Source organism: Didymosphaeria variabile, assembly GCF_027946475.1.
Source record: "Didymosphaeria variabile strain IMI 356815 chromosome Unknown scaffold_7, whole genome shotgun sequence".
In the NCBI taxonomy this organism is placed as follows: domain Eukaryota; kingdom Fungi; phylum Ascomycota; class Dothideomycetes; order Pleosporales; family Didymosphaeriaceae; genus Didymosphaeria; species Didymosphaeria variabile.
Window position 1 is genome coordinate 349,943 of NW_026611626.1, and position 26,469 is coordinate 376,411.

At 51.8% G+C, this 26,469-nt stretch overlaps 7 protein-coding genes across 7 annotated transcripts; 2 read left to right on the top strand and 5 right to left on the bottom strand.

The window, feature by feature from the left end:
• Positions 1-696: 696 nt before the first annotated feature.
• Positions 697-1,709, bottom strand: N0V89_009250 (uncharacterized protein; the record flags this gene model as incomplete). Its single annotated transcript, XM_056218001.1, has 2 exons — positions 697-1,272; positions 1,335-1,709. 2 exons carry the CDS (start codon positions 1,707-1,709, stop codon positions 697-699), a joined length of 951 nt encoding a protein of 316 aa, XP_056067266.1.
• A 1,642-nt stretch (positions 1,710-3,351) lies between these two features.
• HDA1 (Histone deacetylase hda1) lies at positions 3,352-6,421 on the bottom strand (the record flags this gene model as incomplete). Its single annotated transcript, XM_056218002.1, is given in 10 exon segments — positions 3,352-3,768; positions 3,825-3,940; positions 3,994-4,073; positions 4,121-4,212; positions 4,266-4,361; positions 4,413-4,524; positions 4,571-4,855; positions 4,914-5,196; positions 5,208-5,588; positions 5,635-6,421. 10 exon segments carry the CDS (start codon positions 6,419-6,421, stop codon positions 3,352-3,354), a joined length of 2,649 nt encoding a protein of 882 aa, XP_056067267.1.
• A 2,068-nt stretch (positions 6,422-8,489) lies between these two features.
• Positions 8,490-9,686, bottom strand: N0V89_009252 (uncharacterized protein; the record flags this gene model as incomplete). Its single annotated transcript, XM_056218003.1, has 4 exons — positions 8,490-8,692; positions 8,740-9,424; positions 9,499-9,562; positions 9,625-9,686. 4 exons carry the CDS (start codon positions 9,684-9,686, stop codon positions 8,490-8,492), a joined length of 1,014 nt encoding a protein of 337 aa, XP_056067268.1.
• Positions 9,687-11,228: 1,542 nt separating this feature from the next.
• On the top strand, positions 11,229-12,031 carry cox5 (Cytochrome c oxidase subunit 5B, mitochondrial; the record flags this gene model as incomplete). Its single annotated transcript, XM_056218004.1, has 3 exons — positions 11,229-11,478; positions 11,663-11,859; positions 11,933-12,031. 3 exons carry the CDS (start codon positions 11,229-11,231, stop codon positions 12,029-12,031), a joined length of 546 nt encoding a protein of 181 aa, XP_056067269.1.
• Positions 12,032-22,532: 10,501 nt separating this feature from the next.
• On the bottom strand, positions 22,533-22,925 carry N0V89_009254 (uncharacterized protein; the record flags this gene model as incomplete). The annotated part of the gene is made up of 2 exons (XM_056218005.1): positions 22,533-22,877; positions 22,920-22,925. 2 exons carry the CDS (start codon positions 22,923-22,925, stop codon positions 22,533-22,535), a joined length of 351 nt encoding a protein of 116 aa, XP_056067270.1.
• A 136-nt stretch (positions 22,926-23,061) lies between these two features.
• On the bottom strand, positions 23,062-23,981 carry N0V89_009255 (uncharacterized protein; the record flags this gene model as incomplete). The annotated part of the gene is made up of 3 exons (XM_056218006.1): positions 23,062-23,469; positions 23,566-23,795; positions 23,903-23,981. 3 exons carry the CDS (start codon positions 23,979-23,981, stop codon positions 23,062-23,064), a joined length of 717 nt encoding a protein of 238 aa, XP_056067271.1.
• A 201-nt stretch (positions 23,982-24,182) lies between these two features.
• On the top strand, positions 24,183-25,891 carry TUB1_1 (alpha-tubulin; the record flags this gene model as incomplete). The annotated part of the gene is made up of 6 exons (XM_056218007.1): positions 24,183-24,207; positions 24,307-24,347; positions 24,461-24,487; positions 24,537-24,612; positions 24,661-25,191; positions 25,239-25,891. 6 exons carry the CDS (start codon positions 24,183-24,185, stop codon positions 25,889-25,891), a joined length of 1,353 nt encoding a protein of 450 aa, XP_056067272.1.
• Positions 25,892-26,469: the final 578 nt, after the last annotated feature.

A 26,469-nucleotide genomic window follows, 5' to 3' on the forward strand; every position in this document is an offset into this window, starting at 1 on the left:
CCATCAATCACCTATGTCTGGGGACTTACGTGAATGTGTTAAATGTAACCTATGATATCATCGCCGTGCCTGCCAACTCAAACACAAGGATACATTAAAGCGCAAATCGCAGACAATCGTACAAAGGGGTTCCTGATGTACAATCGCTCAAAGTGGCGTGAGAAACGGGACATAGAAGCGGTGTGGCCGCGTCAATGGCGTTTCTAAACGATAAACATCGGAGAACAGCGTACACAGTGGGGGCAGCACAACATACAGAAGCGACAGGAACAAAGCCCCTATCCCTATCTCCCTTCAATTACACTAAAAGTTATACTACCATCCCAAAGCTACATACACAATCATGTACAAGAACATTAGCGCCACCGTCCCACATCTCCGGGTCGTTCCTTCCTTCTCTGGTATCGTTCCTTCCACCCCCCAACTAATACACTAGACTAACACGTGTGCTTACTTGGCCGTGACGACGAAAAAACTCCGAAGAGATATACGAAGGGTATCCTAATGAGAGACAAGAAACAAAGAAATGGGCTGATTGCCCTTTCACCGCGGTGCCTTTATCGGCGCTTCCAACTCGTGAGTGAACGTCTGCTGTCCCGCCGGCGGCGAGGCCAGTTCGGCAGGGTATGTGTGCTTGACTTCAGCCATCCTACACTCCCCATTAGTAAATATTCCACATTCATATGAAATAACAACTTACTGCGGCTGCGGCGACCCTTGATGCGCATACGCATTATAATGACTGTCAGTAGCATTGTGCTGCCCATACGCCGGCAACTGCTGCCCTCCCATGCCCATCTCCGCATGCTGCATATTGGGTGAGAACGGCAGGGGAGAATATCCCGGCGAATGGGGGAAGTGGCCGTCTGTTGGCGCGGGAGACTTGACGGCTTCGCGGTGCTTGATGACTTCTTTTAGACTCTTTGTGCGGCCGACGTAGAAGAAGAGGGCGGCGCATATGGCGAGGAAGGCTATGCCGCCGACGACGATGCCGGCGATGGCGCCGCCTGAGAGGGTGTGTCCGCTGTGGGAACTTGGTGCTGCTGTGGCTGTAGCGGAGGCATGGAGGGAAGCGGAGGCTTCGGCTGGGATGGGGTCGCCGGGCTTGACCATGAAGGTAGCGTCCTTCGCGGCGATGATTTGCTTGTCAAGGGTTTGAGTGTCGTTTGGGTTGATGACGCCGACCATTTGGTGGCCAATGCAGGAATCTGGGGCTCCACAATAGTAGAAGATGGGCTCGGTTGAGTTGACGGTTACGTTGAAGTATGTGAGCTACGTTCTGTTAGTTTGATGTCTTGATATGTCTTACGACAGACGTGATGAGGGAACCGTACGTGATCGACATCCTTCACCCATTGTGTGTCCGACCAAAAGCCCGTCTTGCCCTTCCCGGTGTACTCGTACGGCACGCAGGCCGATTCGAACTCTGCGCGTGCGACCGAGTGGTCGGGTGGGTAGAACTCGAATGTGACCGTGTCGCCGACATTGACATCTTTGAGCTCCGGGGGGTCGAACTTGAATCCTCCAGCACCGGCCTTGACGGTGTAGACTTGTGGTGGTCTACTCGACGACGACGAGTTACTTGAAGAAGTCACTGATGCCGATATAGACGAAGAATCTGTCGGCGCTGAAGTTATCTCTGCCGACACTGTGGATGTACGGCTTCCGCTTGGTACCACATCTGTGGCGGTCGCCGATGGTGTCGACATATTTCAGCCCTGTGGGATAGTTCGTGAAACGTGAGCCGAACTACTGTTCAACCGTAAACGCGTGGGTTGCTTTCTCCTAGTTTGGTCGATGTCCAGGGCAATGAGCGGTGTTTCCTGTCCAACCTCTTGTCGATGGTACTGAGAGCAAGAAGAAAGAACCAGGAGGACAACCCCTCAGGCTGAGAAAAAAGCCTCCTTCCTCTAGCCAGCCCAGATCGGAGGCGTAATAATAGCCCATGCGCAAGCCCACCCAACATCGCCATGCCCCGACCTCCATCAGCACCTCCACCTCGCAGCAACCCTACCATCCCACCTCTAAATCCCTCTACCGACCACTATTCCCATGCCTCCTCCCAAATGCAATCTAGCTCTTGCATGCCTTTGTCTATCCTCCCAATCACAGTTCACCCACCGTCAAAGAAAGAGGCTGACCGCCCAGGGGCTGAAAGGTCTCGCTCCGCGGTCGTGCAAGGACTCGGGCGGGGCGTGCATCCAAACCTCGTTGTCGCCGTAACATATGGCCATAAATAGGCTTAGCTTACGCCAAAACGTACGGCGATGCGAACCTTCGTGTTCATTCTGGGGTCCAATACAAATGCCGATATTTGTTTCGAAACGAAAATCCCAGAGCGGGGGTTCATGGTCAGCGAAGCGAGCATGCTCGTGTTCGTGAATATGCTTAAAATGGGGGCGTGCAGCCCAAGCGCTTGTGATTATGAACTCTGGATGCCGTGGATGTCCCGCACTCGTCTTTTCTTTGAAGACATCGCGACTTTCGTATGCAAGTACTGTGTAGTTGCTGTATGTAACGCTGCACAACAGCAGCACGGCTCCGCCCCACCACCCGCCGCTCAATAGAACGAACACCCAGCAGCTGAGGTCTGCACAACCTCAGCCTCGCCAGCACGCCAACGCCGCGTATGTACTAGCGGCGGAGATCTCGCCTTTTGAGGCGTGAGAGGGACGCTGATGGCACGTAAATCTTCCTGCCCGTCTGCCTTGGCGGCTCACTCAGCATGGGCGCTTGCACTGATGGATTTAGCGTGGCGGAAATGCTAGCATATTGAGTATGCGATCGTTGAAAGCACGAGAGACAATGACCGATACGTACGAGTGATGGAGGCGTTCAGCCAGTGCGCGCACTATATACAACGCTAACAAGCCGTTGACACGCATTGCCCACCAATATTTACAGGTGGCGTTCAACAACATAAGTTCCCATTGTCCCGTCCCTTATTATCGAAGCGAAGGGCGACACCCACGCCGCCCGAGAACATGGGCGCGTGAGACGAACAATAGCCTTCTTACGGTGGCTTACAGTCATGCCGTTACTACCGAATGTCTGGGATCCTTCACCATGTGCTAGCTCGCCGAGGGGCATGGCTCCAACAACGCCCCATTTTAGAGATGACCTTGTCCCCGATAACATCACTAACACTCTATCCAGACGATTATTACATATGAGAGAGGCATAGCTATCAACTAATTCAGAAACACAGAAGCTCCAAAGAGCACACACTAAACCTCGCGAGCGCCCGGCAATGCACAAGAAGAAGGGAATGAAACAAAGTAGCCTAAACACAAATAACACACCGGCCGCCGCCCCGCCGCATCCTGCACCATCACCACCGCGAACATCTCTTCAACCTCTCCCAAAGCCCTGCCGCAGTGGACTCCCCGGTGCCGTTGGACTAAGGGTCCCTGTACGACTGTTAGACACGTTGAAATACGCTACTGGCGGCAGCCTCGAACGGCCCTCTTCAGCGTAACCGTTTCTCGTAAGCGGCACGCTTCCCTGAGGAGACTGTAGACCGCTGGGGAGTGGAGGGCTGCGAAGAGGTTGCTTCGAGTCATCATCGACGCTGATATCGTCGCCGTGATCGACGAACGGCGCCTTCTTTGCGAGAAGATACTGCTGGACTTCTTCCTTGTGCTGCATGAGCATATCGTCGAGTTTGACATGCTCGGAGCGGATCAGCTTGCCCCACTTCTTGCGGCGTTTGTGGCCTCGAGAAGGATCCCAGCAGAGGTGGTCGTTTTGGACGAAAATCATGGAATGCTAAAGATTGTCATTAGCCTGCGTAATATCGACCAGGTTGGGTAACTTTGACTCACCGATTCGTACCAGGAGGCAACGTTGTCGTCAGTTGGTCTTCTGATTGACTGGAGCGAGGTATCTGCGACAAAAGCGATGAGGGATTCCACGACGCTGTTCTCGTCGGTGCATGCTTCTGCCTCGGGTGTAAGCACATCATGCAGGCGATTGAGTGAGGGAACAACGTACCATTGCTTCTCAACAAGTCTACCAGCCCGACATACGCTGATCCAATACCTAGGAAGAAGACCTGTGTTGCGTCGTGGGGTCTACGCCTGCATTAGCTATGCTGCAGAATGATCGGCTTGCGACCTACTCGATGTAATTCTCCCATATGTACGAAGCGAGCTGCTTAGTCTTTTCAGCTCGCTCGTCGTGTGTATCGGAGTAGATGAACTCTCCGTCGTCCTAACAAAGTCAATTTCAAGTGCGCTGAGAAACCCAGATAAGAAGAAACATACGTCTTTAATGGGCTCTATTTTTGGGACGTTCACATCAATGACTTCAAAGCCATTCTTGATAGCCCACCCGATGTAGTCCTTTTCTACCACATCAGCCTTTGCATTTTGTCAGCGGTCATACAGTGCAGGCTGCACGGAGTTTCTCACCAGCCATATGTTATGAAGCTCTATCTTGCCGGTGACTGGATCCGGAGAGTAGGTGAGGTTCGGCGGATCGTGGAATATGACTAGTAACGGACGCTTGTCTGTGAAGTAGGGTCTAAAATAGTCAGTAAGTGTTGCCTGAGGACCAGTACCATACTTACGTGGCAACCACATTGTGCTCAAAAAAGTCCTTCAATTCATCCTTAATGATTTGGAGAGGCGTCATGCGGTATTCCTCAGCCATGTTCAAACTCTGGAACTTTCTCAGTACTTCGTGTAATCGTGACGTGGATGGGGAAGCTGGGATAGCTGAGTCGAGTTGCTTCGGGTACATGCACTTCCAGAACTTCGATTGTGCTCGCTTAACTTGTTCTATCGTTCGGACCGCGGATTCCTTGGGGTTCAAATCATCCGCAAGACGATCTGGAGGTTGCAACATGAGCGTCCTGGTGACTGCAAGAGCGGACCGGGAAATTGATCGCAGGTTGTAGCCGCCTTCGAGACACGGCCATCTTTCCTTCCGCAACTCGCATGAGCATGTGCGTCATGTGGGCATAACCGGCAGGGCTGACGTGACACATTCCCAAGGCGTCTCCTTCTGCGGCATCAAATCCCGCAGATATGATGACGAGATCCGGGTCAAACTCCGACACGATCGGTATGACTACCTGCTGAAAAGCATAGATGTATTCAGCATCGCCCATATAGTGCTCTTCCCACGGAATATTGACGTTGCGTCCTAAACCAGGTCCTTCGCCACAGTACGTTAGGTCGCCATCAGGATTACCTGGGTAAAACGTGCCCCCCCCCTAAAGACGTGCAGGGAGATGTAGAGAACGTTGGGGTCGTCGTAGAAAGCATGCTGGATGCCGTTGCCATGATGGACATCCCAATCTAAGATGATGATCTTGCGGCAAGTCTCAGGGAAATCATTTTGGCATACTCGGGCAGCAATGGGCACGTTGTTGAATATGCAAAACCCCGAGGGTTCTGTGGCTTCGGCGTGATGTCCTGGTGGTCGTATGATGGCGATAGCATTTCGAACTTGACCCATTACTACAGCTCTGCAAGCCTCGATGGCACCTCCCGCGGCTAATAATGCACTATCGAAGGTTGAGTTATTGAAGTATACTGAGTCCTTATCGCGACATAGCGCCTGGAGTTCAAGAGTCGTCTTATCTGAGTGTGTGTCAGTCACTGCGCTACAGACGACCACATCACTTACTTTGTAATGCCTCAACATACAAGTAATGATCGGGTGTATGTACGAGGCAAATCTCAGCTTGTGTGGCATGTCTAGTATGAATTCTCCAGCATTTGTTATCGCGAGATTCTGCGTCCTCGTCATCCGAATCAAACGAATCTTGCACCAGGCCGGCTTGCCGGATCTCATGGAAGATTGCATAAATGCGGCGGGGATCCTCGGGGTGAATATCATCAGGAGGATTATTGTTAAGAACCTCGTCCTCGGCGTGGAACCTCATGCGATCATCGTATACCAATCCAGTCCTGCTAGACGGGTATGGTAGAGGTTTGAACCTTGGTGGCGGTGGCACACGCACCTGGACGCGGGCAACCCTTGCAGGTATAACATCCATGGAATCCGAATCGACTGGTACTGAGTTTTGTAATTGTCGACTTTGGCTCAAAACTCCAGGAGATGAACTCGAATAACCTTGTGCATTCAAAGGCTTCCTAGACGGAGAGCCTTTGCGGGGGTTGCCCAGGCCATGGAAGGGCAGCACTGGCGAAAGAAGTTCCGGTGAGGCGGCGTGGAACAGGAGCTTCGAAGGGTTGACGGTCGCGGCATGGTCGCCATTCCCGTTGCCGTGCTCTATCGATTCCATAGCATGATCCTCGTCGGAAAGGACAATTGTGTCCTCGTCTATCATGGCCATAGTGGAAGACGGCGTCGCAGCCTTGCTACGCACCAGGGGTGTTCGTGGTCCTAAGCAATTGATTAGCACGTAAGTCAAGCCGACGTATGATTTGTGTGCTGGATCCACAGTCATGGCAGGAGCTAGTCAAGAGAGCGTTCTGCACGTAGCCAACACTTGTGCGTTTTCAAAAGGTGGGTGCTAATATCAATACAAGAGGTTGAGGGAGGGTTGGAGCACTCTATATGACAGAAAGCGACAAACGAAGCGGCAGGTGAAAAGGGAAGGGCGGGTGTGAGAACCTCGCGCACAGATACTAGGGCAATCGTCTCCGTGCGGTTTACCCGAGTACAATGTGGACCCGAGAAACTCGCAGCGCTGCATGGAAGCTAATGGCCCGGTGTTGTGTTCATGAAGCGTAGCTTGGGCTGGGGGAAAAGTGCAAAGAGACGGAATATCGATGGTGATGTAGTGAGTATGGAACCAGAACCGAAGCGAGAAGACGAATCAGTCTCGTTATTCCAAGTACCGTCTTGATAAGTGATGGAAATTTTACTTACTTGATCAGCATGCGATCATGTTCTCACAGACTTGCACAGTATGGTAAGAATGCCTTTGCACCAACCAGTGGACTGAATCGCGCAATGGATTTGCGTGGCTCAAAGAACTCTTGGTTGGTGACGACCAGATGGAGTTACTGGATAGCGACCACCAGTGATACCTATCTCCCGACTCTTGAAAGTTGCGGCCGTTACCAAAGCGCCAGTCCAAGGTCGACTCGAGTATTCCCGTGATGCGGGTCGGGTATTCACATGAACCACGCGCGACCACCTTCGTTCGGTGTAGTGTTTGGTGTTAGTGCCTCAAAGTGAAGAGGCAAGATAGAAGAAAAGCCTAAAGTAGTAGACCAATGCAAGGGATCTAAGACTTGGATGGGGGATGTTACTGGGACGCGAACAACATGGACGCTGCCGATGAGAACGCCAAGCTTTTGAGAGGCTAGACCGTTTCAGGCATGGTGACTTCCGTTCTCGACAATCTTCACAAGGGAAAAACATCTTTGAGCTGTCTTCCACAAGCAGGCTCAGTTTCCAGACAAGTATTCCATGTATGCGAGGACAGGGCTCGTGGCTGACTCTGTATTGGACAGTCTGTGATGATTAGTCTCCCTCCTTTCTTTCACTCTGCCAGTATCCGACACCCTCTTGTCCCTTCGCAGAGCTCATGAGCGTCAAAGAACATCGCTTCCCTGGTTTTTATTGAGAAAAAGGGTGCCATAGAGTTCAGTTTTGATAGTGATGAGACAACAGCCCACATGTACGAGTGGAGCAAACGAGGCCGGGATCACCATAACAACTTGACTGCCGCACCTGCCATGGGAGAACTATCAAGCTTAGTGCCAATGCTAATGAACATGAAGATGCAAGTTGTGAAATGGTCTTTAGGGCACTCATTGAAGATCTTTGATTCGTTGACACATGTCGCGGGACTTGTGTCTGTAGGTTTATGCATAATCATTACATGTCCCGCAACCTACTGTGTACGCGTACATCCCGTACCAATCCACGCCACCACCTCTCCTTATGGACTCTCTATCGAGCCTGCCGTCTCCTTCACCTGGTACCTTTGTGAATATATCCTATCCTACAAAGACTGCTCACACGACCTAAGCGAGCCCTTCTTCCGTAACTTCCCGCGCCGGCCGGCCTAAAGGCTAGCAACGGGTGTATTATTCCCCAGCCTCGCGGGAACACACGAGCCTTACGTTTGTACCTCGGGCGTCTACCATGATGTGGGCGCTAGAGAAGTACGGCGGGAGTGTTTGCGGGCCATGTGGAGGTGGCGTATAAGCAGAGGGAGGACGGAGGTAGTGCCAAGACCGGCATAGGAAACATACCTGAAGGATTCAAACAATACAAACAAAAGCTAGTTAATGCAAAAAACAGGGCAAATATCATAGTAAAAACTATCAGGATTTCCAAGGAGGAAATGCAGAGGGAGCAATCCAGCTACAGCCGCAAGATGGGAGACGCACACAACACTGCAATGCATGATTTGCGGAGAATTATATCATTCATTCGTGGCTACTATGTGGCATAAACTCATTCATGTTTTACCAAAGAAACCCGCTTTCGTCAATCAATATGACATTTCCTTGTTCCCAATCCTACAGTTTCGAAGATTCCCGGCTCTGTCCTGATTCCTAGTTGTTGCCATCAACCTTGGCAATGTAGACGAGCAGGTCGAGGACACGGCGGGAGTAACCCCACTCGTTGTCGTACCAGGAGACGAGCTTGACGAAGTTCTTGTTGAGGGAGATACCAGCCTTGGCGTCGAAGATGGAAGAGCGGTTGTCGCCGTTCAGGTCGGTGGAGACAATGTCGTCCTCGGTGTATCCAAGTATGCCTGAATCGGTTAGCAGAGGCGCTTCGAAAATGTATATGACTGCTTACCCTTAAGGTTACCCTCGGAGGCCTCCTTGATGGCCTCCTTGATCTCATCGTACGTGGCGCCCTTCTCGATGCGGACAGTCAAGTCGACAACGGAGACGTTGGATGTGGGGACACGCATAGACATGCCGGTGAGCTTGCCGTTAAGGTCAGGAATAACCTTGCCGACGGCCTTGGCGGCACCAGTGCTGCTGGGAATGATGTTCTGAGCAGCGGTACGGCCACCACGCCAGTCCTTGGCGGACGGGCCGTCGACGACCTTCTGGGTGGCGGTGTAGGAGTGGACGGTGGTCATCAAACCCTCGATGATGGTGAACTTGTCGTGGATGACCTTGGCGAGCGGGGCCAAGCAGTTGGTGGTGCAAGAGGCGTTGGAGAGCACGTCAATGTCGGACTTGTAGGTCTCGTTGTTGACGCCCATGACGAACATGGGGGCATCGGCGGAAGGAGCAGAGATGACAACCTTCTTGGCTCCACCCTTCAAATGAGCGCCAGCCTTGTCCTTGGTGGTGAAGACACCAGTAGACTCGACGACGTAGTAGGCGCCGGTCTCGCTCCAGGGAATCTGGGCGGGGTCCTTCTCTGTGTAGAACTTGACGGTCTTGCCGTTGACCTTCAGGTTGTTGCCGTCGACCTCAATGGTGCCCTTGAACTGGCCGTGGGTGCTGTCATATCGGAGCATGTAGGCCTGTTTCAGTCAGCCTCTGAAGCCAATCATACGACCCGTTGTATTGAGGTGAATTCGACGAGAGGCCTGCTTACAGCATAGTGGGGCTCGATGAAGGGGTCGTTGACGGCGACGATGTCGACGTCGTTGTGCTCGATGCTGCGCAGCTGTGTTAGTCGCGTACCAAAAGCAAACACAGGCGGGTGGGGTGATGAACTCACGCATTGCGGAAGACAATGCGGCCAATGCGACCGAAGCCGTTGATTCCGACCTTGACGACCATTGTGATAGGAGTATGAGGAGTGGGAAGAGAAAAGTGTGTTGTGTGAAGAAAGGTTTGCGGTGGATGGAGGGGAACTGAGGGGCACTTGTTGGGTTGGTGGGCTAGCTAATAAATAGTCTAAGCAGAAGAGACGTCACGTTTTGCTCCAAAACAAACCCTCTTTACCATCTGCAATGATAACTGCGGCGTCCGAGCGCCCAATAGAAACTTCTGCCTCTGCCCTGCCCCAGTACCCGCACGCGGCCGAAGGCCTGAGGTGATTCAGGTGCTCCTACCTCTGGGTGTGGTGCCATCACCACAGCAGACCACCGGAATCGGCGGGACTCGGACCTCTTCTAGCTTTCCCGTACACGCCCACCTCTGTTCAGACGGCCCTGAAGCTTGTGGAGAGCTCTTCTACAGCCCCGCAGGAGGGGTCTCACTCCAAGCTGCAGACCGTCATGGGTGCATGGTATGCCAACACTTCGCTTCCGCATCCCTCGCCATACAAACACGCACGCCACCAGCCCCTACGTCCATACCACGCGTTTTGCAATCTCGTATATCTCGGCGCCGCGGGATGCTCGACGAGCGGCCGACTGAACGTGTCTCAGCAGCATTGGTCATGGCCAAGCATGTTCTGCTGATACGCGGTGAGGTGAGAATATTACAGTGTGGTATTATGCAGCAGCGGCGCGCGGGGAGGCGAGTCCTTGTGTAACGTGCCAGCAAGTGGCCACCGCCACGCCCAGCCAACACCAGAGGGAACTGTACAGAGGAGCCGCAGGTGTTGAGGAGAGACGCGCCATGAGGCGTTTTGGCGTATCCGCGGCCGCGCATCGGGAGCTAAGCAGTGATTAGCTAAAAAGCAGTTCTGAACCCACCTCATGATCGCTCTGTGCCACGCCGGCGGCGTCCAGAGCTCGACGAGTACCTGCATGTGACGACGAGGGACAAGGGAAAAAACGTCAACTCCGATCCGGGAGCTTCATAGGGCTGAAGAAGCTCGAGCGGGAGCCGCGATAGCCGGTGCTCCGTCGAGTGCCGGCCCGAGCGCACTGCGATAAGGCCGACACTGCTGCGAATTCGACGAAATATCACAGAAACGAGTATACCATAGTCTCGAGGGTACGTAGTACGGTTGTTTGAGGTAGTGCTAGCCATCCCATGTGCACGGTGAGGGTAGAGCTCCCATGGTTGCAAGTAGTGACTGCCATCCCTCTGGGCTTTGCTCTCACAACGTGTAGCAGCACGAGTCATACTGCACTGCCGTATTCAATGAATCCATCTGCAGCTCTATTGCCTACATTGGCACCGTCGAAGCTCTCCTGACGACGCTGTGCCGTGATTTCGATGAGCTGTGAAAACGGTCCAATCAGGAGCTGACTATAGGTCGTACCACCGCCAAGCTTTCTGCTGCTCGCAAAACCTCGTCCGCTCCCCTGGTCCCACCTTCATCCCCATTACCACAACAACAACCCATTGGCGATTCAGCTTCCCTCGACGGGAACCAGCTTCCTTTCCTTTCGTATAATAGCGCATCTCTCCACTCTACCCGCCGCCATGCTCGCCGCCTCCGTCGCCCGGGCCTCGAGGAGCTCCATCGTCCCAGCGACACGTCAAGCTGTCCGCGCCGCGCCCGCCGTGTGCCTCCAGACCCGCCAGGCGCATGCCATTTCCAACCCGACCCTGGCCAACATCGAGAAGCGATGGGAGGACATGCCCCCTCAGGAGCAGGCCGACCTGTGGATGTCGCTTCGTGACCGCATGAAGGTTGACTGGAAGGAGATGACCCTGCAGGAGAAGAAGGCCGGTGCGTACACCTTCTCAATTATCCTCCAGTCGAACAATTGGAGCTCGTATGGATCACTGCAAGAGGTGGAATGACGAATTGGTCAATATCGCGATTCCCAATCACGTACCGAGGGAATTTGTGCTAGCCTACGCCAGGCACCTCACTCACCTGTAGACATCCGAAGCTAACTTCCCTCGCGCAGCATACTACATCGCGTTCGGTCCCCACGGTCCCCGCCGACCTCCGCCTCCGGATGAGGGCCGCAAGGTCTTCTTCCTTGCTGCTGGTGTCATCGCCGCTGCCGTTGGTGTCTTCTCCATCACCCGCCTGTTCGCTAACCCCGTACGACCACGCACCATGACCAAGGAGTGGCAAGAGGCGACCGAGGAGTACATGAAGGTATGTTGCGCCCTCGCGATAAGAGCTCCGTTGCTTTTTCCACAAGAACCCGCGCTGATACCAACCTCCACAGTCACAAGGAACCGAACCCATCACGTTCCAGCCCGGCATGATGGTCCAGAGCAAGTCGGAGAAGCACCTCCCCGCCCGGGAGAAGCTCAACGACGAGTAAAAGTTCCACGGCATGATTGCGCCATACAAACACTACCAACACCTATACCTCTTTTCCTTGGGTCAACTTTCCATTTGGTACTGTTTGTGTGCTATATATCGAATCAAGAGGGCTGCGAGCTCGGGGGGAAAGAGCCGCCGCTGGGTTGGCACTGTGTCATTAGTCCGCCTGTGTACAGAATCTTAGAAAGAGGCATTTTCAGTTTCGCTTATCCTTACGTGCGTTCGTTGTGCGCTACCATCTCCCTTTGCGCAAAGAAGTGCAATGTACTGATACAGTGCTGTTCTCTCCAATCTACGGGCTCTACCCTCTTTGAAATCGCATATCGCACGCTCGTGATTGGATGCTAATTTGGTAAAAACCGTATTCCACCATGATACTCAGCCAGATATATGGCAGCGCTTGCCGTCGGCCGTACAGGCTTTCTTCGGGATATTGTGATCGAGAGCATTCGATGGATGAGCAAGCGGTCGGGAGTCAATGGGCGAGTGGTGGCCGGGCACATTCCAATAAAACAATAAACTCGCAACACTCTGTCTGCGCGGAGTATGCTTGGAGCAGCACAACCCATTCAGACTGACGGGGCGCAGCTTTATGACCGAGCAGCTTTGGAGCACCTTTCAAGGCCGAATCTGCTCAAACGTGCTCAATGTTGGATCGTCTATGCAGGTACCCACACGTGCCTCGAAGAGCTGGAGACCCGCTGCCCCAGGTAGTACGCGCCGCGGGGTACATGCTTTCATTTGCTGGCCATCTGAAGATGCTCCGGTAGGACGGTAGGCTATATAAGCGCGCGAGAACTTGGGGGAAACTTGCTCTTTACACTACGCTACACTTTCAGTGTTTCTGGACTAAAAGTCATGGTCACTTCATACGATGGGAAGTGTTCAAAATCACGATGCCAACAGTGCGATGGTGGGGTGTCTCAAAAACAAACCAAAGTTGTCTCCCATGGGGAAGCGGTCTCAAAACACAAAGACCAAGAAACCATGGCCGCTGTCTTCTGTGGAAAACTGCTACATCAAACATGCATGAGTTTGGGCTGCATAAGAGCTCTTCAACTGGATGCTTTGCTTTCTACAGCATCCACGCTCACGTCTTCGCGACTAAAAGTGCATGGTGAAGATTTCATGGAAGAGGAGTTGAAAGCTCTTGGCAGTAACACCATGGGGACCTGATCCAAAAGATCAGTTCTTCCAACACGATGGCTGCGGGGCGTTTTGATTCGCTTGCTGTGACTATGGTGTGTAAGGTTGGGGTATGTAAGAGTGCGAAGATGGGATGGGTTGAGCGCTACGATTTATTGGCTCTCAAATTGAATGGAGCAAAAGAAATGGAGAAAGTGTCATGAGAGAGGACTAAAAGGTTTCCGGACAACTCATCATGGGGAACTGGTCCGAAAAAAATTCACGTCTGTGGTGATGGCCGCTGTGTTCTTTGGTCCGCTCGCCCTTCGACGAACGCACATGACGATGGGCTATATAAGACTACTCAGATCTGGGGTTCCTTGATCTCTACAACACAATCTCGCATCTTCTGGAGCAAATTTCAGATTATTTGCGGACATGGGAGAGGTTTAAAAAGATCTATGGAAACATTACATGGCTGGCTGGCGACCTGGTCCAGAAACAAAATGAATTCTCCAAATGGCCGGCGTGCTCTGCGGTGCCTCCACCACTTCCAACGCGTGCGAAGGTGGGTTGTATAAGAGTCCTCAGATCTGACGCCTTGACCTCTACAATACATCCACTCTGGTATTGATTGCAACAAATGGGGAATATCCCAGGCCATGGGATAGGATTAAAACTACCAAATTACCGCAACATGACTGGCTGGCAGCGACCTCCAGCTTGTCTAAAAACAGCTGACCGACGCTACATGGCCGCCGTGCTCTGCGTTTCCTCCATCGTTCAAAAAACACAGAGCTGCCAGACATGTGTTTGGCAGTACCCACGAGCTATCTGAAGATGTTCCGGCACGACAAGGGCTATATAAATGCCTTCCGGAGCGCTGAGGAGTTGTTCTTTACACGCTTCTACTTCCACGGTGTTTCTACTAAAAAGAAATGGAATCTTATTTGATGGGGAAGTGTCAAAAACCTTATGCTGAGCCACGCATGTGCGAAGCGTTCAAAAACAAAGGCCATACAAACACATGATCGCCGTGATCTGCGCTCCGCTTGCTAGTCTAAAGATGTTCTTGTTTTGTGCATGTGCCTTGTCCAATATTTGCGGCTCTGCTGAAGATGCTCCAGCGCGCGTGTGGGCTATATAAATACCTTCTGAGTCGGGTGGGACTTGTCCTTTACACTATTGCCACTTCCACAGTGCTGTCACTAAACTTGAAAGGTTGAAGGAACATGTGGAAGTGTTGAAAGCACCGACATACAACGCCATGGCTGGCAGACTAAAAGATCGGTCTTAGCTACAGCATGGCTCCTGTGCTGTGTATCGCTCCAAGAATGGAGAGACATCATTCAAATGTGTCTGGTGCAGTGTCCGCGGTCCATCTGAGGATGCTCCAACACGATGTGGGATATATAAACGTCCTCGGCCCCGACTGGCTTGCTCTTTACACCACTCCAAAATTTATCAACTAAAATGTTAATCTGTTCCGGCATATGGGAATATTGACAAGATGCATACCTCAATCCAATGGCTGGCGAGGTCGTCCAAAAGCAAAGAAGGAATGCCGCATGGCCGCTGTGCCTTGCGGTATGCTCTTCACCACCTAAAACTGAGGGGTGGATGGAAATGTGTCTGGGGCTATGTCCGCGGTCCATCTGAGCATGCTTCGACACGGCAATGGCCTATATAGATGCTCTCCGACCAGGCTGGCCTTCCTGTTCCTTACTACTATCCATGGTTGCCTAACTAAAACACAGCTACAATAGGAGGCATGAGAAAGTGTCCAAAAGGACTGCATCGTGTATCATGTGGCCGGTGCTGGTGCGGTTGAAAAAGATGCCGCCAGCATTTGCATGGGTGCTGTGCTCTGCGTCTTCTCACCACTCAAAATGGTGGCAATCCCGATGATGCGCTTGTTTGAGTGCTTAAGGGTCATCTGGAGACGCTCCAGTGTGAGAATGGGCTATTAAAGGGTCACGCTGGATTGATTTACTCTCTACACCACAACCTCCACCGTTCCGCGACTAAAGATGTCCTTATCATGTGAAGTGTCTAAAGGAAACTGCAGACCTGTGATGACTGGTAAGACAGTCAAGAAAAAAACTGTCGCAAATTGCATGGACTTGTGCTCTGCGCTCTGCTTGTCACTCTAAATTGAGCATGAGCATTTATTATGCCTTCCCTAGGTGTTCGGGTTCAACATTATGTGGAAGTCTTTCAATACGACAGTGGACTATATAAACACTTTTTTGAGCAACTGGGATTCCTCTCCACACTGTTCCCAATCCGCAGCTTCTGGACTAAACTTTGGAGATGGCCTTCGATGTGGAAAGAGTCCAAGAACAAGCTTGACATCATGCCACGACTGGCGAAGTGTTCTACAACATACCTCATCTAGAGCATGACTCGTTTGCTCTGCGGTCTCTCGCTGCTGAAGACATGTCGAAGCAGAACGATGCGTTCCTCGCTTCTTTGGTGTTCTGATCCTCTGAAGAGGCACCAACACGACGCTGAGTCATATAAACGCCCCTCTGAACCAATGGGAATGCTTTCCACACTGTTAAAACTCAACACGTCTTTTGGTTCAAAATGGTCGATCAACTCGCCCCTGGTTAAGGGTCAAATTCATCTGCTCATCCAGCCATGGCTGGCTGGGTGCTCTAAAACAACCACCGACGATCGTCATGGTCGCCGTGCGGTGTACCGGTTCAGTCGCTACTCCAACAGACGACGAATCCATCGTACGCATTCCTCTCGTCTACGGGATCCCGATCTATGCGAAGGTGCGCCGTCACGACAAAGGACTTAAAGAAAATGTCTTTCAACAGATGGCAATTGCTGCCCATGTTGTAACCTTGCATATTTGATTCTGGTTTGAAACATGGCAGGGGGTTTCAACAGAATCATCATGAACGCCATGGCTGGCGGTGTGATCTAAAAAGGCATGCGAGCCGAGGTCATGGCTGCTGTCCTTCGGTGTCCGGTTGTCATCAAAACGCGTCCATTACCACTCTATGTGCCTGAGCGCTACCGTGTTTCTCTCACCTCCAGTGGCTTTTAATATCTGGTTGTGTCCTCGCATGCTGTCCACTATATAAATGCCTCTTTGATCCGCCTCATACTTAGTCCTTACGCTACCACCTTCCACAAATCTGTTCAAAACTTAAAGATCAAGCTCTTCATAAAAGGACTATCACTACAATGCTATGTGTGGAGGGGATGGCCTCAATGTTACAGCATCACATAGCCACCACGTTTTGCCGTCTACTTGATAACACCTAGAACCCATCGAGAACAATCGATGCGTTTGGCACATTGTCTTCTTTTATCACAGCTTCGGCGTTTCTCAAACTCTGGGCATAATTGAACACGACAGTGGGGTATATAAATCTTTACGAAGCGCCAAACTTACTCTCCGCACTCGACCATTTCCACAACGTCTTCACTAAAAGTAGAAGGTGGCCGCGAGCATGGAAATGTGACTGAAACCACATGGCGGTGCAAACATGGATCGGTAAGCTGGTCTAAAAAGTCCTCACCATGATCGATAATGTGGTCCTTGCGTTCCGTGTTCCGGTATCCACCACACACTGTCCCAAATTAGATGCGTCTTTCCGGACTGTAGCACCCCGTTTCTCACATGTTCGGCGCTCGTGGCCGGCTAGAGATGTTCGAAAGATGACAACGAACTATATGAGAGCACAGAAAATCCGGGTGACTTAAGCTCTCTGCACTGCAACCTCCCGGGCTTTTGCAAAAAGGTACAGGACCACATTTTCATGGGATGCCCTTACAAGACCCTCACCCTCTTCGCATGAGCGGTGCGGTGATGCAAAAAATACACTCAATGGCAGCATGCTCTGCGCTCTCCTCTCTCCTGTCACCAAGACGGCAGAAAGTCTCTCGAATGTGCCTCCTGCTTCGGACTCGGTTCCCAAAATTCCGAGTTTTAAATAGATGCGGAAGCTTGCAAAAGACTACGAACATCTGGGACTATGGGAGCGAGATCGTCTTGAAAACACGATGTCCTAAACACATGACCGCTGCCCTCTGTGAACATCATCGCCCAAATTATCAGAGAAGCAGAGACCTAGCCGAATGTGCGTTGAGCAAAGCTACTCCGCTCATCTTGGTGGATCCTTCAAGCACTACAAGCCTGACCTCATGGCCGCTTTGCTCGGCCCGTGTCGTTCGCCGCTTCAAGTTGCTTAAGCTCTTACAAATGCGACTAACACGGTGTCCGAACTCAATTTCCAGGATTAAGCCTGCCCAGAGAATCATACTTGTAAGATTGAGGACTAGCTCCATCAACAGCTTTCCATCTACCGGTCGCCTGAAGCCCTTTTCACTACGACTATGGACTATATCAGCGCCTCTATGCCGACTGACTTGCTTTGTACACTACAGCTATTCCCTACTGAAAGGGATAGCATTGGATGCTATGTGGAGGTGGTCAACAAGCGCGTGATTCACTTGCCATGAGAATCTAGTCTAGAGATATCGTCCTGTTTGGCCACATGCCTGGCTCCTCTGCATCCTATCTTCAGCATTACCAAAGCCGCTGGCCGTATATCAAATGTGCCTAAGAGCGGCACTCCCTCTGTCCTGAATCACAAGCAAGTATACGAATATATGATGCCTCGAACAGCGTGTGGGAAGCGGTCTAAATCCAACTTGAAGCTCCACATGGCCACTTGCTCTGCGCTCCTTGAACCCAACCACCGAAACTCTCCTGCTATCTGGCATATGTGTTTTTAACGGCGATCATCGAAACATTCTCAAACAAGGAAACGTATTCGAAATGTCTGTATCATACCATGTTCGCCGCGTTGGTTCAAAGCACGAACCCCACCGAGCCTATGTGCTGCAGTGTGCTGCAGTGCTCTGCAGCCCCTCGCCACTATTACTAAAAGCGCGATGCACTGATCGAACGTGCCTCCAGCGGTTCTACACGTGAATCTGACTTCGTGTGCATGAGGCTGACAAAGGTAACACTCCGTATCTGACCACCCGCATCCGCGGCCGAAAGTGATGCGCAACATCATCACGGAACGAAGAATTTGAGATCTGCTCGTGCATGACCTGCGGAAGATGCATAGGCCCGCGGCCGTTGCAACCCGCGGACATCAGTGCGACGGGTGTCAGTGTGAGTACGGGGTTCGATGGCGGCGGCGGTGGCGAAGGGAACGCAGACATCATCAAAGCAAGGGTGGGTTTTGGAGGCGGCTAGTTTCAAATGTTTTGGGAGACAACCTTTTCGCATATCTCAAAGGCCTGTAGTCGCTTTGAGACGCTCATTCCACGAAGCCCCTGAGCTTTCGGTGGGAAGGCGCAGGAGCAGGACCGACGGCATCAAGACCTTGTTTCTGAAACTTTTGACATGGGAAAAGGAAGACACATTTGTTCTGAAGCCCAAGCTATCTCAAGAGGCTGGAAATTACAGAACCGGGGCTCGACATAGATATTTCCGCAGGAAGTTTGGCGAACGGTGGTCGGAGACGGATACGTGGGTGCATCAAAGCCCTTGGAAGAAGATCGAAATAACTCAGCTGTTTTGTGGCTTGTAGATGAATCACGACGTCCTGTGGATCACCTAAGTTCTGGGCCATGCAAGTCCTTCCGGTTGGTAATGCAAAGGCTCGAGACGGGAATCAGACATAATGCTTCTTTCCTGTAATTTTCACACCCATATAAATGTTTTGCGTGTCGAAGAGTGGAAAAGAGTAGGAGACTATATGGTAGCCATCTCGAGATTGCTTTTGTAGGCGTCCAGGAGAAAGAAAAAACTCTATGGCGACACCGGTCGAATTTCTTCATAGAGTTTCGACAGATGAAGAACGACCGCATGGGGTAATTTGTATATACCTTCGTCGGGTTCGGAAGAGGGCACAAAGACCCCATCATGTGATAGGGAATGAATTTTGTGACGCCGCACTCCACATGGTTTCTCTGTCACATCGTCTTGGTAGACAAAGGGGAAATGTGCGTAGTGGACATCTCTTCGTCGGAGGTAACAGTTTGAAAGTCGTTACTTGGACGTTCTGGCCCATCGCTACTGCTAGCTCACTTTTCGGTGAATGAGAGGGCAGGAGCACTTCCAGGCAAGACATAGCTATCGTCGCTATCCCGTTGGATTCTTGAAGCACCACCAAGTTGATACACGAAGAGGTACGCTGGCCTTCAGGGCCGGATTGCCAGGTTTTGATTGTGGTAACAGGAATAGCAGAACTCTCCCGTATGTTCATGAAGGGGCGCATTTTGGTTCGAAGCTGTGGACGAAAGTCAGACGAGCCACAAACACGCGTGGAATTGCTGTTGGTTTTTGAAAACGAACCCCAGTCCATCAGCAGGATATTCGAGTATATCGGACTCCGACACATGGCCCGACAGCAACTCGTGGCCGCAGAAATTGTCGATTCCAACGCAAAGTCGCACATGGTCGCTATTGTCTTCCAGTTTGAAACATGAGAATACTCCAGGCCCATGTCTTGTAATACTGTTCGCCTTCAAGATGCAGGAAAATTGGAAGGGGAAGAGTCCGCGCAACATGCCGTCATATTCTCAAGGTTTTATAGCGGAGAATCCTTTACAAGCATGAGGCGATCCATCCAAGTTTTGAATCAGACAGCTCTCCAAAAGTATGAATTGTACGGCTTCATCTTGTGTGGGACGTGTCTGGGAATCAATCTCTTGAGAAGAGAGGAAGAAAGTCCAGGACCATGAATTGGATGGAACATAATTTAGAGTTGATAATTATTGGACGAGAAGGGCCTGGAGCACATAGTCATATTGCGTCCGACTTTGAAAGCCACAGGACACCCAAGTTCGTGTATTGGAAGTACTGATATTTTGCTCATTAATTCCCACAAATCGCGACTTCAGAAGGCAGGAAGCCTTTCCAGTCCCATAACATTGTACGGATGTTCTTGTATCGTGCGTGATCCGGAAGAGAAGGGAGCCAAAAGCATGACATAATGATCATTATTTTTCGAAAGGCACAGCCTGCCAGAAGCACCAACCTGAGGAGCTGCAATTTGAGAGGACCCAAATACATCGACAACATGGCTTTATGCTTGAATGTAGATCCTTTAAAAGAAGAGACACGGACATGAGTGTATCATCGTTGTTGTTGCAGCAGACAGTCGTCCACAAGCATGCGTCTCAGCGTCAGCCATTTGGGTTGGCGGTAGGGGAAAGAAGTCCCGAGGCAAGCCACATATAGCTGTTCGCACTAAGTCTTTGAACTGTAAATATTTAAGGAAGAACGGAGAGCTCCAGAAACCTCCAAAGGCCCTGCCAGTATTTAGAGACTCTAAAAGCGAACATGCGCTCAGAGCAATCCACTTTTCTCTGCGCCGTTGAGTTCGTCGAAGACACTAAGTTACGACAGGGACGGGCCTGCAACCCCTACGTGGAGTATGAAGGTGTTTCCACGTTCAAATTGCAAGGACGGGCGAGGAAGTGGACATGAATTAGATGTTCCCCGTTTTAGTCACTGGAGAAGAAGTGAACACTCCCAAAGCACAGCGTTCCACGTTTCCTATTCAAGGGAATGTTGCAAGAGGAAGAGCAGTCTAAGGACCATGAGATTGTACTAACTTCTTTAGGACTCCGTAGACCAGAGAGTGACGGAGGCGACAAACATCGAAGCTCGCATGAAGAGTTTGGTGGTTGTATGGAAATGTATCATTATCCAAGCATGGATACATGATTCCAATTCTTGGACCCGCACGAATGGATTAGTATAGAGGAGAAACCGATGCAAGAGTCATCAACGTCTGGGATGGTTTTTTGAATCCGGGTATCAGAAGAGGAGAAGCGGCGAGAAACATAGACTGCACTCCCCAAAACTTTTGGTCATTGGAGCAGAAGCTTAGCTCCCAATGCATGATTGCATATCTAGACTGCTTAGATCTCAGCATATCAAGAGCTCAGGGTAAGATGACCGGTCCGGAAGCCATGTGAACGAAGCCGGGAGGATTCTGGTGTGCCGGTTGGATGGAGCAAAGGACCCAAGAACATGAGCGAGGAAGCCAGTGAATCGGGGCCGTTGCGAGGGAACGAATCGCTCCAGGGGCATAGGTTCATCATCGTTGCTTTTGGTGTGCACATTCGAAGGAGGGTGTAGGAACAAAAGCGAGGCAACCAGCCATGACTCTCGAAGCCACAAGCTTCATGACGTTGCACTCCAGAGAAAGAGTCCGGGAGCATATGCCGTTGTCTCTGCAACTTTTCGATTCTTCGAGCGAAATTGCCCACGGGAGCATGGAAGTCTGGACGCTTGGTTTGTTGTGTAGGGGAAGTTCTGGCTTTGTGGGAGAAAAGCCCACCGACTTCCCATCACAAAGACTAGGCAATCTTTGAATATTCCGACGTAGAGTGGAGAGGAGCCCCAAGCACAACGGCTGAACGGCTTTATATCTTGCAAAGCGGACATCTGGTAAGCACATACCATTACAAGATAGGCTATTTTGGACCTTTGAAGGAGAGATCAACCGGCCGATTGTGGCACACGAACCGCGTCCGCGAACAATAAAGATTCTTGCTCGAATTTCTGGATCAATGTAGGAGACCAGGGAGAGTTCACTGACATCAGGCGAGGCTACAACAATTTTGACACCAGAGACTGCCCGACACATGACAGCGCGTTGCTCCTTCTTATTTTTCGATATCAAGAGCACTTGGTCACAAGGCAAGGCGGGCCGCATCCCATCACATAGAAACTCGGAGAATTTTCGAATCCGGGGCAGAATCTCCAACCACATTGTCCAAGCCATCCCCGGTTTTGCTTCAAAGTGAAGAGAACGTGGTCAAAGAATGGAAGGCAGATCAGGACAATTGAAGGTAGCATGGTGTGACTTTGTTAAATATTATACTGGCGAGGAGGGAGTCCATGGACAAACTCCGCTGTAGGTTGGTCTTTGAAAACAGACACTGCTTCCGCAAAAAAACCAAATGCCATGCCATTCGAAAGGAGCTCCTCCGGACCCATGCGCAAGTAGCACGGAGTTTTTGGAATTTAGGAGCACCCGCTCGAACAGACAGACATGATTCTGTGGTGGTTGAGTTTGGAGAAAGATGCCGCAGCATGAACATACTCAAACATGCTTTCTCGAGCACCAGTCCATGAAGCATAGGTCTTGTAGCTTTTGAATGCTGGGAGTCTCGAAGGTAGAGGTGTGCTTGAGGAAAAGTCCAGCAAGACAGCCTTTTGTAGACGTGGGGCGCTGAGGTCACAGGTTCGCTTGAAGATGGGTCGTGTAACGAGTGATGATATGTTTCATCAGCACCTGACAAACACACCAAGTACAGAGTGTCTTCCCTGCGCAATGACAATAATGTATGAATTGGGTATCTTAATCGGCTTCCCACGCCTACGCCTTATCCTTATCCTTCCTACTGCTCGGTTCTTTACACACGCTCTTTGAGAGGGACTTCCTCGTTTCCTCACTCAACCCCTCAAAGTAGCTCCTGAACAGCTCCCTATGTGAGAATATCCACGCTATCCGATCCTCCGGGTGCAAGTAATCCATTATTTGGTCATTCAGCTCGATGGGCAAACGTAGCGATCCCTCGCTATTCTCGCGTTGGTCTCGTTGCTGAGAGTTCATGTTACGGGCCTGTTGGGTGAGGCTCTGGTAGATTTCTGAGGTGAGGACTGGGACGAGGCCGTAGGATCGGAGGATGGGGTAGATCGCCATGGCGAAGTTTATGTAGTCCTAGAAGGTCAGCCATATTCGTGTTCTGTCTGATAGACAAACGTACATCGCGGCTAAGGAGCTCGATAATGCTCAAAAGTAGCTCGGTCGGAAGGCCACCAAAGGGCGGAGGCGGCGGGGAGGGGAGGTGGAGGTGGAGGTGGAGGTGGAGGGGCTCCGGCAGCTGCGGACATGCTGCAAGACCTCACTCCTTGTGGTCCTTCTCCTCGAACTCCTTCGAGACAGTAATAGTCCAGCGGTATATATACCCCGATATGAAGTAGGCGGCCACTGCTACAGCGATGATGTATATGGCGGTTGGCCCTAAAGAGCGGGGCAGGACGTTGAGTATGAAGGGGTCAAGGATAATGTCGACGTCTACCGGAGAAGGATATGCCATTAACGTCTTATTCGTCGAATAGTATGACGCTGCAGCCTGGACGCGTAGGAGAAGGACGGACTGAGCTGTTGCGGAACCGTCTGTCGTGTAACCGAGCCTCTGTAGCGGTAGTGTCCGCCCTCGGTCGCTGTAGCCGGCGAGTGACGATATCAGTTCAGGAGTCTCGAAGACCTGAGTGATTGGGAACGTATCCAGCCAGAAGTCGGTGGGTTGCTAAGCTCCAGTTAGCGGGCAAACATAGGCGCGGATGTACAGCAATTCCGTGCAGGAGACCGAACAAGCAAAACGATGGAATGATTGGGTACTCACGAATGCTGGCCAGCAGATGCGCACTTCGTACCTGCGTCCTTCTTCCAGCCCACGCAGAAGGTACCAAGACTCCAGCCCGCGGGGTGCTGTCTCCGTGGGGAACTTGACGGATAGCTGCGTCGCAAGGATGGGGAGCTCTGCCGGCTCGAGCGTGTCCACTTCCAATTCGTCTAAGCTAGGACGAGCATTAGGAAGACGTATAGCACTCGGACCGAGGAATATCGTCTTCTCTACGTTGGCGTGTACTGTCACGATCGAAGTAAGGATGCAGAGCAACCAAGTGATGGTGCGCATCTTCGACGGACGAAGGCAATAGGGAGACACGCAGATAACATACGAAGCTTCATCCTCCGGAAAAGCGGTCCATGAACAGTTGTGCGGGCAGCAATGCTATCATTTTGAACATCGACGGCCATGGTGGAGAGCTTCAGGGTTCGCGATTGCCGCCTAGCCGTGCACGGACGCTCCTTCCTTGTTTACTCGCTAGCCGGTGTGCTAAAAGTTCGCGGCAACAACACCTCTTCCCCTCTCCACTCCGCGTCTCTCCCCCAAGGCCGCGACGAAGTGATCTAAGTGTCCATCCAGGTACCCTCAATTCCTACTCGAATCAATCCACCATGAGAGAAGTCATCAGCTTGAACGGTAAGCTTTATTACCCCCTGCACGTGCCCTGACCGCCTCCAGGGCTCTGGAGGGGGCACCCTAGTGTGTATTTGTTGACGCTGACCTTTACGCGTATAGTCGGCCAGGCCGGTTGCCAGATCGCAAACTCGTGCTGGGAGGTGAGTTTTGCCAGAGTTTCCGCCGTGTAGCGCTCTTTGCGATCAATTTCGCACAAAAAGCGCTGCCTGAAGGTGCTTCGCTGGCAGTACATGGTGCTAACGTGACAAATCAGCTTTACTGCCTCGAGCACGGCATCCAGGTTAGTCCAACCTACACACAATACAAGACGACGGCTAACAATTTTTCAGCCCGACGGTTACCTCACTGAGGAGCGCAAAGCCGAGGAAGAGGACCATGGCTTCAGCACTTTCTTCTCCGAGACCGGTAAGCCAGGGACACAGACTGGAGATAGGGCGGTCTAACAGATTGCAGGCCAGGGAAAGTACGTTCCTCGCACCATCTACTGCGATCTCGAGCCCAATGTCGTCGATGAGGTCCGCACCGGCACATACCGCTCCCTTTTCCACCCCGAGCAGATGATCACTGGCAAGGAGGATGCCTCAAACAACTATGCTCGTGGCCACTACACCGTCGGAAAGGAGCTCATCGACCAGGTCTTGGACAAGGTCCGTCGCGTTGCCGACAACTGCTCGGGACTCCAGGGTTTCCTCGTCTTCCACTCGTTCGGCGGTGGAACTGGTTCCGGTTTCGGCGCCCTGTTGATGGAGAGGCTGTCAGTCGACTATGGCAAGAAGTGCAAGCTAGAGTTCTGTGTCTACCCGGCACCGCAGGTCGCCACCTCCGTTGTCGAGCCGTACAACTCTATTCTCACAACTCACACTACCCTGGAGCACTCCGACTGCTCCTTCATGGTGGATAACGAGGCTATCTACGACATTTGCCGCCGCAACTTGGGCATTGAGCGTCCGAACTACGAGAACTTGAACCGCCTGATCGCACAGGGTATGTCAGAGAAAGCAATATTCTTCACGTCTGCTAACAGAATTCAGTCGTCTCCTCGATCACTGCTTCGCTCCGCTTTGACGGTTCCTTGAACGTCGACCTCAACGAGTTCCAGACCAACTTGGTGCCTTACCCCCGTATCCATTTCCCGCTCGTCGCCTACTCCCCGGTCATCTCCGCCGCAAAGGCTGCCCACGAGGCCAACTCCGTCATGGAGATCACCAACGCCTGCTTCGAGCCCAACCACCAGATGGTCAAGTGCGACCCCCGCAACGGAAAGTACATGGCCACCTGCTTGCTGTACCGTGGCGATGTCGTCACCAAGAGCACCCACGATGCCATTGCCCACCTCAAGACCAAGCGCACCATCCAGTTCGTCGACTGGTGCCCGACCGGTTTCAAGGTCGGTATCTGCTACCAGCCCCCGCAGACCGTCCCCAACGGCGACTTGGCCAAGGTCAACCGTGCCGTGTGCATGCTTTCCAACACCACCGCCATTGCCGAGGCATGGAGCGCTCTTTCCCACAAGTTCGATCTCATGTACTCCAAGCGTGCTTTCGTCCACTGGTATGTTGGTGAGGGTATGGAGGAGGGTGAATTCTCTGAGGCACGCGAGGACTTGGCTGCCCTCGAGCGCGATTACGAGGAGGTCGCCGCCGACAGCCTTGAAGGCGAGGAGGGTGTTGAGGCAGAGTACTAGACGGCGAAAGGGGCCACGAGCTTGTACATTTGCGCGGCGATAATCCAAGCGACTCGTTGAGACTTTCGTCCAGCGAGTCATGACTTGACAATACTCTCCTGGAGAGATCCGGTTTTGAGCAGGTTAAGAGAGGCCTTTTCTTGATTGATCGTTTGTAATGGTTTAATCGAACAAATTTCTTCGAATTCTTCATCCTGCATCGCCTTGCCTATGACATGTTTGAACTACATCTTATAGAAGCACACCTGGAACGCCATGCTGGAGGTTGTCGCACGCTCGACCTCGTAACAAGCCCCTACGAGAAGCTACCCCAAGCATCTGTCTACATATAATTCCATCATGGCCTTCGATAAAGTGCCCAAGCCCAGTTTAATCATCCAGGGCGTAGATGATACGCGGAAGCTGCCTACTAAAATTTTGCATATATAACACACCACCTCATTTTTGACACGTTACAATCCGCGGCATCACTCCCAGCTTACGCCCACAACAACGTCTCTATAGGACAATTACCCATCCGATATATCCATCGCTGACGACTCCGAAGCCACACTCGCTCTCCTACCCTTGTTGTCGCT